The sequence below is a fragment of the Talpa europaea genome (genome assembly GCF_964194135.1).
Source record: "Talpa europaea genome assembly, chromosome: 14".
NCBI classification, from domain to species: Eukaryota; Metazoa; Chordata; class Mammalia; order Eulipotyphla; family Talpidae; genus Talpa; species Talpa europaea.
In genome coordinates this window covers 78,811,167-78,822,744 of record NC_140082.1, presented here as the reverse complement: position 1 = coordinate 78,822,744, position 11,578 = coordinate 78,811,167, and the positions used below count along the sequence as shown (strand labels likewise).

The 11,578-nt window shown below is 41.9% G+C and overlaps 1 protein-coding gene across 1 annotated transcript; it reads left to right on the top strand.

The window, feature by feature from the left end:
* Positions 1–5,955: 5,955 nt before the first annotated feature.
* On the top strand, positions 5,956–7,455 carry MKRN3 (makorin ring finger protein 3; the record flags this gene model as incomplete). Its single annotated transcript, XM_084254067.1, has 1 exon — positions 5,956–7,455. The coding sequence occupies exon 1, from the start codon at positions 5,971–5,973 to the stop codon at positions 7,453–7,455; it is 1,485 nt and encodes a 494-aa protein (XP_084110193.1). The 5' UTR covers positions 5,956–5,970.
* Positions 7,456–11,578: the final 4,123 nt, after the last annotated feature.

The window sequence follows — 11,578 nt, the reverse complement described above, 5'->3', positions numbered from 1 at the left end:
ATCAACTAGTGTTTAATCTCTTCCAAAATAATGCAAAGAACCGGGAACAATTAAATTTATTACACCCTTCTTACAGGTCATTGTATTTTAACCTTCTCTCTTCCTTCAACCCCATTATATATTTTATGCTAATCATTACAATTCCGTTCATTTACATTTACCTTTTCTTCTGCATCTCCTTGACCTAAGACCTATGATACCTCTCTTCCTCCTTAAATGTACAGCTTTCAGAATTTTCTTTGGCAAAGTCATCTGGTGAGGTGCAACGGAGACTGACTCCAGCCTTGCCCCACCCACCTCACACCTGGGAAAGCAGTATCCAGAGCTGGGACGTTCAAAGGATGCATGGGAACCTGCAGCCCAGCCCTACCGGCTAACCATCACAGAAAATCCCTCCAGTCACTCTCCCTCCCAAGACATTTTCGGAGCCGCTTTGGAGGCGTGCCCTGCTCTCCCCAGAAGGTCTCAGGCGAGCACTAAACCTCTGCAGATTCTACTGAAGTGTGTGTGGCATCTTTAGTCTTAAAAGTAAAACCAAATAATATGAAGAGATATATACAAAGTGAACCTAAGTGCATAGTCAATATATGTGGGGGGAAAACCCATTTCCCTCCACCTGAGGCTGGCAAACGGCACTGGAAGGGGGCCGCGGAGGCCAAGGAGGCACAGAGGGGCTGTGCCTCGTCTCTGGGCGCTCAGGGCCTCGCGCTTCCGAAGCCGGCGCTGGCAGCGGGCGGAGGAAGCGGAAGGACGCCCGGGGCACGCCCGGGGCATTGTGGGGATTGTAGTCCGCGGCTCTTCCGCTTCTGGTTGGCCTGGCTTATCCCGGGGAGGTCAGCTGACACTGTCCGGTGACGTAGGCGGCGCGCTGCTCTGAATCGCCAGCGGGAGTCGTAGGAGCTGCAGAAGCCATGAGCTAGAGAGCAAAGGCCGGGCTGGCGGGAGTCGCCATGACCTGGGGAGAGCGGTTCCCGCAGGTCTGTGCGAGCGCAGCGAGGCCGCCTTGCTGGGGCGGCAGGTGAGCGCGCTTCCAGTTGGGACACTCCCTGTTTTCCTCCCTTTGACCCACCTGAGCTCTGTCCTGGGTGCTGATAATGAGACTGGTTGGCGTCGCTCAGCAGGGTTTTTTTTTTTTTTTTTAAAGTTCAATGGGGAAAACAAACTAAATGATCAAGTTCGAAACAATGTGATAAAAGCTCTACTTCCTCCGGAAAGCGAGTTTCACAGTCCTGTGAACTGATGCATTGGTCTTGCTCTCCTCTCCTAGAATGTACCTTCCTGATCAGTGTGTCCTTTGCACAGTCTTTTCTGGACAGGTTCATTCAGAGTCTTTTCTTGCGCACCCCGGGCTTGTCCCCAGGAGTTCCCGGCCTTCGGTAGTGTCAGTGGGTCTGTCAGGAGGACGAGCCACCTAGGACACTGCTCCCAAGACCATTTGCCCAAACCTCACCATACAGGTCAGACCATTACTTTCTAAATCCACCAGAGGTGTGATCATTTATTTCGTGAACACTCATCATTTGGCAAGTGATTGTAGTGAATTGTGGTCCTCAGAGTAAATATGCCCCTAGAGTAGTGTTGTGTCTCTACACATAAATCTTCCCTGCACTAAGGGGAAATTAAGATTTTGGAGAATAGTTTGGGGGGAGATGGAAGAAACACACCCCAAGCAGCAAAAGTATATTTTCAGAAGAAATGCCTCTGAGACCTTTGCAACAAATTAAAGAACTTAGAACCAAGCTTCTCTTAAATATACCATAGCTAAGTAATTGGCAGAGAAATTCTAGAGCGTATCAGAGTATTCCCTATTTCCCAAAATGAAGAAAGGTAGTAGACTATTTCTAGGCTGCTCAATGTTAAGCCAGCAGGGGGCAGCATTTGTTTTCATATCCCCACCTGAGTAGATTCCAATCATGTTCATGACCTACTAACTAAAACATCTACATTTTTAGTGACAATATTACATATATACTATTAGGAACTAAAATTATATCTCATGGATTTATGTATCATGAGATTTCATGACTGGAAATATTGGGCAGAGCATATTGAGAGAAATAAGCAAATATTTCTTATGCTGGTCAAATCTTTAGCCTCAAAGAATTGTATCTGGCTATCATAGTCCACATTCCTGTTGATTTTTTTAAGCATTGATATTATTTTCACAGAGAGTCTGAGGCTATAAATATAAATCTGATTATTTATCCAATTATTGAGTTCAACTTATCACTGAATTGAGCTGAAGCCAATGGTGTACACCCCAGTCTGAAGGACAGCACAACATCTCCTGGACAGTCAGCATTTGGGTATTCAACTGTTTCGAATGGAAGTGAGACTCCATGTGAGCAGGATGGACTAAGTAACTCAGTCACCACAAAGCAGAGTGACAAGGGTGACTGGTTCACAGTGCTGCATATCAAAAGTCTAGGCAGCCTATCAGAAGTCAGAGAGGTAAGAGACTATTTCAGAAGTGGCCCAAGGTAAAGGACAGAAATGATCTGGGAGGCCCAGAGTCTTTTATTTCAAATAGCTCAGGCATGCTGAGCCAGCCTCAAGGATGATAAATCCATATCAAAAGGATACACACATCTCAAAGAAGTTCCCTCCAGCACACACAACTACTTCAAGTTCAATGTTCAGGTACCATTGTGTGTTTGTGAGGGGAAAAGGCACTAAGCAGAGGAGATAAAAGCCAGTGTCTAGAATAAGGATTTAAGGCATTAGAGAATCCTGAATCCACCATGCTTGAATGGAGGAATTCATCTTGGGCAATTAATCCCCCTCTTTTACTTCATCCGACAAATGATAGGGATGGTGATGTGAAGAAGAGGAGGAGATGGCAGAGGTAGTTTTTGTGGTTGTAGTGTAGTGGCAAGAGTGATTAGCTCATGGTTTTGCTATATCAAATGAGATAATTATTAAAAAATGATTAGAATAGTACAGTTTACAAGAGATGATCTTTGAGAGCTCCAGAAATATCCCTAGAATAACCCAACGACTCCTGTAACTAAAGTCTATCTCCATGTTCTGCTATTAGGATACAAAAGGAATGTGTCTACAGAATCCTCAGAAGTTCCTGGCACATGAGGGGTTGTGAAAGATGCTAATTTTATTATGCTAATAAGAAAACTGATTTTTATCTTGAAATACACAAATATGTTTTTCTCCACTTAAGTTCAGAATATCAAACTCACTGAAGTGCATACATAATGTGCAATTTTTGTATATCACCTATGCCTCAATAAAGTGTGTGTGTGTGTGCACGTGCATGTGCTTGGGGAGTTGAATTTTAAAACGAGAAAGAAAATAATTTTATCAAAGAAGCTGAATTGTAGGTACCTTTATGCATTGTTTTGTTTTTTGGTCCCCTGATGACTATTGCTGTAGGATTCTGCATGGACAGGATTCTATCAGTTCATCTTGGAAGAAGGTGGATTGTTTTGAGGAATCCACATCAGTCATCATTAGTGAACAACTAGTTAACAAGAAAATTACTCACAAAATCCTTTCTAATCCCATATTTCAACATGGATATAAACAGAGGCACAAATAACCAAGTCCCTTAATTATAGTATCTAAAATTTCCCAGATTATTAAAAAATACACTGACTTATCTATGCTATAATCAAACACTAAAAATTTCAAGAAATCTTCTGGATGTTTCCTACAAGGTTCAAGAATTCGGCTATGTGTATACTTTAGTGTGGTTACCAGAATTGTCTCAGAGCATAGTTCCCAACCCCATTTATCTGTGCAGGATATATTCCTAGCCCCCCAGTTGATTCCTGAAGCCATGGATAGTACCAAACCCTATACTGTATTATTCTGTCTACTATACATAGTTATGATGTTTAATTTATAAATTAGGCACAATGAAATAGTAACAACAAGTGATAATAAAATGGAACAATTATTGGATTGTACTTTTTAATAAAAGTTATTTGAATGTGGGTCTCTGCCCCCAAATACCTTATTACATGTATTATTTTCAGAGTGTAGTTGACCATAAGTATTTGAAACGAGAAAGGGAAACCACAGATCAGGTGCACTAATGAGTATAAAAATACAACTGATTTTTGTATAATGCACTCCCACCCAATAGACTTGCTAAATATGCTTTTTAAATCTAGTCATTCATGAGTAAATTATTCTCAATTTTCTGCTGTGTTCCATTAATAATTCCTTTCCATTAAGACTTTAAATTTCTTACTTGCTTTTATGTACTGGCTTGGACTTTCAGTGATAAATACAGATTTTTTGCCTTTCTACTTACTTCATACAGAAATAAATTAAAGGTTTTATTTAGTGAATTATTTTTAACTATATGTTTGTTTAACAGATTATATTTATATGTATTATTCCTGCTTCTTTATTAATAAGTGTCTCTACAAACATGGCCTTCTCATGTAAACGTTAAAATAGCCTAACATTGTACTTGATAAACTTTCATAATTTTTAGTGTCTAATATTAATGTAGTGATTATGATCCTTTTTCTTAATAAATTTCAACAGAAGCTTATCCATTTCAATTATCCTCTGCAAGGATTTGTTGGATTCAATTCCCTTCATGTTTGTCTATATATTTTTCTTATCTTTTTATGTTCTTCAATATGATTTTCTTTCTACATTCATGCTGTCTCCCATTTTAAAATATAAACTTAGGCTACAGGATTCCCTCTAAGAATTTTTAGCAAACGAAATTAAAAGCCATATAATCATATAATCATAACAAAGAAATACTTATTCTTGGGAAAATAATACATTTAAATATTTGAAAATCAACCAGCGCAAGTAATCACACTAAGAGAATAAAAGGGAAATAAAATATTATGTCTCAAAAATGCAGAAAACTGTGTAAAATTCAGTATACATTCATGACAAGTACTCTCAGCAGAATAGGAATATACATATATTTACTAACCTAATGAAATATATATATATATATACAATATGATATAAAGCTCTCATGTGTGGAAATTAAAAAGCACTGCTTGTGAAAAGAACCATAGAGAATAGATCATGAGAGGAGGTGCTAGTAGTCACAATACAGCACAAGCCTGGGAAAGAAAGAAAGAAAGAAAGAAAGAAAGAAAGAAAGGGGAAACAAGGACCACTGTGAGTTAAATCAACAACAGAAGATTAAAACCAGGGTCACACAGGGCACAGTGTCCTATTGAGCTGCTTCAGGACCAATCGAAGTCTGTGGTATTTGAACAGTAGAAGCGGGAGGTAGACTTCCATCAGGCGTTAAAAAGACCTCAAATCAGAAACACTCCTTGAAAAAAAAAAAATTCTAACAGAAGCTGATAATAGTTTTCAGAAAATAAAAACTAGAAATTAAGTGTCCACAAAACAAGACGTCAAAGCTTCCAGCAGTGTCAATCATTCAACCAAAATAATAATAACCTATAAAGACATACTGAACAAAACCAGAATTTATAAAACACAGGTAGGAAATGTTTTATAAACCCCAAGATGAGTTTTTAAACACATGGCCTATAATTTTTAAAATAGATAAGAAAAAGCAATCAAATAAAATTGTATGAAGGAACGCTAGAAGAGATTAAATTAAAACCTCAAAGGGTTGTGATTACATGCTCCAGAGGAGATGGCATGCGGCAAGCATTGTGATCAGCCGGCGTGCGGAGAAGCGAAGACCGAGCGAAGACTGGCGGTGCCGACTGATGCGAACAAAGGCAGCTCGAGTCACAGTTCCCGCCCAAAGAGCCAGTTCCCACTTCACGGACCTGGTAGAGGACTAGCATTGCACTACAGGAAGTGTCCGCCGCGCCTGCGCAGAGAAGCAAGTAGGAACAAAGGGCACCGGAAGCAGGGAGCGGGGGGAAGGAAAAGAGATGCACACTTCTCAGGGAGGAGCACGCTGCACCGGCTCCTGCCCGCCGGGCCTCGAGCCCGAAAGGAAAAGACAACGGAGAAGTTCCGGTACTATTTCGGGGAGAAGAAGCTGCCATGGAAGAGCCTGCAGCTCCCACAGAACCCCACGAGGCAGCTGGGGCAACTGCGGGCGCTGAGGCCGCGGGGGCGGAGACAGCCTGGCCCAGCGTCCCAGTGCGCAGGGTCCCCAGAGGGTCGGGGGTTCCGGGCCCAACCCCCTTCCGCCCGTCACGTGTGAGGCCTGCCCAGGCCTCAGGGGGCGGGGCCAGGCCCAGTCTCCTGCCTGGCCGAAGCTGTGGCAGCTGGACGAAGCAAATCGTCTGCAGGTATTATATGCATGGGCTGTGCAAGGAGGGGGAGAACTGTCGCTACTCCCACGACCTCTCGGGCCGGCAGCTGGCCAGGGAGGGCCGCGGCTCGCCGCCTCGGGCCTCTCCCGACAGAGGCCCCAGCACGGCTGCGCACAACGAGCCCCTGCCTCAGCAAGCGGCGGAAGCCCCCCCTGCTGCGTCCTCATGCTCCTTGCCTCTGATTGGCTCGGCTGCTGAAAGGGGTTTCTTTGAAGCCGAGACAGACAATGCCGGCCTTGAGGCTGCTGGAGGAGCAGGTGCAGAAGGCTGGGAGGGTGCCATTGAGTTTGTTCCCGGGCAACCCTACCGGGGCCGCAAGGCCCCTTATATTCCCGAAGCTCCTGTCCAGAGCTGGTTGACTGAGAGGGAGCAGGTTGCTGTGGGCATGGGGGAGCAGCTTTGCCGCGATGCTGCCATGGGGCAATGCTTTCGTGGGGAGAGCTGTGTGTATCTCCACGGAGAGATATGCGATATGTGCGGGCTTCAGGTCTTGCACCCCGTGAATGCTGTCCAAAGGGCAGAGCATATAAAGGCCTGCATTGAAGTACACGAGAAGGATATGGAACTCTCTTTTGCTGTGCAGCGTAGTATCGACAAAGTGTGTGGCATCTGCATGGAGGTTATCTTTGAGAGGGCTAAATCCGCTGACTGCCGCTTTGGCATCCTCTCCAACTGCAACCACACCTTCTGTCTTAAGTGTATCCGCAGGTGGAGGACTGCCAAACAGTTTGAGAACAGGATCATCAAGTCCTGCCCTCAGTGCAGGGTCACCTCCAATTTTGTCATTCCCAGTGAGTTCTGGGTGGAGGAGGAGGATGAAAAGCAGAAACTTATTCAGCAGTACAAGGAGGCTATGAGAAACAAGACCTGCAGGTATTTTTCTGTAGGCAGGCGTTGCTGCCCATTTGGAGAGAAGTGTTTTTACAAGCATGCAGAGCCTGAGGGCCAGGGAGAGGAGCCTCATGCAGAGCCTGAGGGCCAGGAGCCTCCTCATGCTCCTGAGGAGCCTCAGAGGCAGAGTGCTGGGGCAGCCAACACTCAAAGCAGCCAACGTTTGGAGCCTGTGCAGGTGGGAGAGGGCGACATGCCCTTTAAGAGCAGTAAAAAAGAGCTTGTCATGCTTCTGCTGGCCAGTCTGTTGTTCCACTGTTTTCTTTCACTGGGAGGTAATGAGCTCCGCTTCTCAGAATCAATAGGACTTGCTTCATAATGAGCGGGAGGAATCTTTCCATTTGGTCTGTAGCATTGCTGTGGCATGTGGTCTGGTGTGCTGTGTGCTGAGGCTGTGTCATCTGCTAGCGCCTGTTTTCTCTTCATAGACACATCCATCGCTTACAGGGGCTGTTGGAACCATTCCATCTCTGTTTTCTTGCCCGTGCCCATTTCTTTCCTCCTAGGATCATGGTGTTTCACTGTGTTAACAAAAAGTCCTTAAAGTTATTGTTTGGTGAAATGAATATTACTGTCAGTTTATGGTTTATTTTGTCGTCTCTGTTTTCAACAGGATTGATTCAGTTCTAGTCTAATGTTTACAGAATTTCCACTCATTTTGAAGTCCCTCAAGAATAAATGTGACAGGGTGAAGGGAGAAGTCTTACTGAACAAGGAGTTTTTTGCTACTACAGCCTTAAGAAATGGACCCTCTGGGGGGCTTTTGTGGCACAGCTGCTCATCTCTGTTGTTTACATGTCTGTTCTTCCCCTCATGCCCTTTGCAAGTGCACTTTTTAACTTGTTACCTTGTGGTTTCTGTTTTACTTGACCAGAACCAGGTGTGTATGTTTACATGTTTTTATCCTGTTTACCTTGATGTGAAAGTATTTATATTGGAAGTATATATTGAAGGATTATAGATATATAGATATATACGTGTGTATGTGTATAATAGTTATGTATTTGAAGATAGAAAGATAAACGCCATAATATTTGTGATGTGATAAAATAAATACAGACTTGGAAGCTGAAAGTTAAAGACTAATAGGATTTGCTGTTGTGTATGTGTCTTTCTGTTCTTTAATAGACTTCAGTAATTAACATCTAATGAAAATAATGATTCAAGTGACTTTGGACAAAGGTGGCAGGCACAGATCTTAAAGAACTTCCAAAATTCGATGTTGGTAAATCCATTGATGTCATCCGTGGCTTACTTCACTATTATAAATACAGAAATGTGTATTTCCCTGCAGTTTCACACCATCTCGTTGCTCCTTGTAACGGCACAATGCTGAACCCAGATACACAGTTCTTTGTATTCAATATTTTGTGTTAATTCCAAACAAGAGGCTTTAGGCAAAAGTCTGTAGCAAGTAGCAAGAATATAAAAAGGAAAATAGAATAATAAAAATGTTGAAATCAATCAGAATACAAGAATGGAAAGATAAATGGAATACAGAAAGGAATAAAACCTAAATACACTAGTATTACAGGAAGTTCATAACACAAGTATACCATAGGGTAAATGAAAATGGTTTTAAAAAGACTTGATTAAAATTAAACTTATGCTATATGTTGTTTAAATACTCACCTATTTTGTTAGAATACATAAACATTAAAAGTAATTGGATGGAAAATTTAAACTGATGTGCTATGACTTTCATGCTAAAGAGGAATAAGGATGATATATAAACATCAAATTGTAACATACCAGAAAGGCAAATCCTTTAATTTTGTACTAATTTAGTAATGTAACACCTATGCAAATAAATAACTGATAAAAATAGAAAAATCAAAATCTCAGTGGACAATTTTAATTATATCTTTTCAGTAACTGAAGAAGTAAAAGAAAAAAAAAGCATGTGAGAGTTGAATAGCACAATTTTGACATTTACTTAATTCGCCTGTGTCCCATGCTGTGTGCATCTACTGCAAAAGCCCTCTTTGGCTAAAATAGCTGAAAAAATACGGGGTGGTAAGTCCCAAGACCACCCTGACTGTACAGCAAAGACAGGGCCCATTTACTTAGCTCACATCATATACTGAGCTCTCTTCAAAGTGCTAATATAACTCCCAGAACCCACTATATGAGTCTCTGGTTTCTCTTTTGCAATTTCAATTACCACTGGGGTCAACCACTATCCAAAAGTATTTAATACAGTAAGATACTTTGAGAGAGAGGGAGAAAGCACATTTGCACTACTTTTAATACCATATCCTCTTATATTGTTCTATTTTATTATTAGTTACTGTTGTCGATCTCTTACTGTGCTTAATTTATAAATTAAACTTTACTATAGGTATGTATAGCAGAATGCATAGTATTTAGTCCAGTGCTATCCAGGGCATCCACTGGAGGTCCTAGAACATATCCCACAGAAAAGGGGAGACTACTGTATTTGCTGTAATTTTCTCATCATCCTGATGAGGCCTATAAGGTAGAGAGATTCACTTACTTGCACATTATAAACATAAGCCATAGTTACAAATTAGTGGAATAGCAAATGGAACTCAGGTAGTCTATTTCCGGAGAGCTTGCACTTATTTGCTGCCCTAGTTTACATATATGACAAGGGTGAGGTGGACCAATTGGATATAGCTACTGGACACATGTACAATCATTTAGTATGGATGTCCCAGCAGGAAATGCCAAGATGGGCATAAATAAGCTCCTACAGTATGTGGGAATGGCAGCTTCTTATCTTTGGGCTGCCGGATGAATTATATTTTAGTCTACTGCTTAAAATGTCCCTCAGATTCCCATATTTTTATACTGCTGTTCCCTACATAGGTGATTCCCATTGTCTGGGTAAGCACTCCAGCCTTTTCCATTGGGTTTTTTGCCATATTCCTTTCTTATTTTTTTTTTATTTTTTGAAGATTTATTTATTTATACAAGAACTGGGGTACAGGCCAGATTCGCGGGAGGGTGAGAGAATTCACCAGAGACAGAGCAGGGAACAGAACAGGCAGACTGCCGAAATACACTGCTGACAGGAGAGGTCTGCCGCAACATGTGGGACCCTAGCCGGCCGGGATCGAACCAGTGCTGCAGAGGCTGCGGAAAGCCTCACAGCGCTACGCTTAACTGCCTGCACCATCAGGGGAGGCCCTATTCCTTTCTTCTTGATTCCTCTTATCCAAAGAACTCACCATTCAGTAGATCCTGGATCTCTGCCTATTTCTGGCAGGGTGAGTGATTACAAGTGAAATGCAAACATGTCACCTTCCTTGAGGCCACTTTGGACATGCAGGGGAAAGTGGACTTAATGACCTAACCAGAGAACAAGAGAAATTGTGGCACTCTCAAAGACTTTGTTGACTGCAGAGACAAAATCAAGCTCTGAGGTATGGATCACCTGTGCAGGAGGGGTTTCCAAGCCATGCCTGAAAAGCTTTGAAAACTCTCCTAGTTTACATTTTCCAGCTTTGTGAGATATTACGTCTTTTATTGATCCAGACAACAACAAAATCCTACATAATCAGAAGTGATAGTGGGACAAGGTTTGGTAGAAGACAAACGGTTTTTGGAACAAAGAATAATTAGAATCATGATTCTACTTCTTACCAGGCATAGACTCTGGAGCAAGTTACTTAAATTTTCTGTCCCTCAGTTTCTTCATATGAGAAATGGGTACAATAGCACATAGGATTGTTGTGAGGATCAAATACAATCAGGACAATGAACTTGAAACATAGGTAGTATTTTTAAGGTGGCATGTACAAAGGTCAGATTTGTACATTTGTGGACCCGAGACAAACTTGTACAAGAGTAAAATTCCACCAAGTTTTTCTCTTTGGGAATCTTGGGGTTGTGAAGATGACATTATTGTTTTGTGATTATTTTCATAAGGCATATTACCTTTCTGTTCATAATTTCCAAATGGCCAAGTGTTTTTTCCCACAAAATCATTCACTAAAACTAAAAATATACTATTGAATTCCTGAAAATATAGTAAACAAGAAAACTTATGATTTTTCTTTACTTGTGACAGATGCCAAAATGAGGGATAAGATGATTTCTTTTTAATTAGGATTCCCTGTTCCCTCATCAGTTCATCAAGAAAGAGGTCAACTAACTCTTCCCTGTCCACCTCACTGAATAGTTTTCCAAAGGATCTGTTATTGAAGGGAGTTGGGCCACCCCTGCCTGTCCTCACCACACAGAGATTTGCTCTCTAAGTGACTGGGAGTGTGATCTGGCCCTCTCCTCCATCAAGATTCATGGACTCAGCCCCAGGGTCCACACATATCATTCTAACCTTAGAAAAATGCCTAAGTGAGGCAAGTCTACATGCCTGTGCTCCATGTGTCTAAAGTTGGTGGATGTATACAAACTTGCTGATATGCTGAGTTTAACAGTACTCCTTCCCCTGAAGAAATGGAAACTCTGTTCTATTT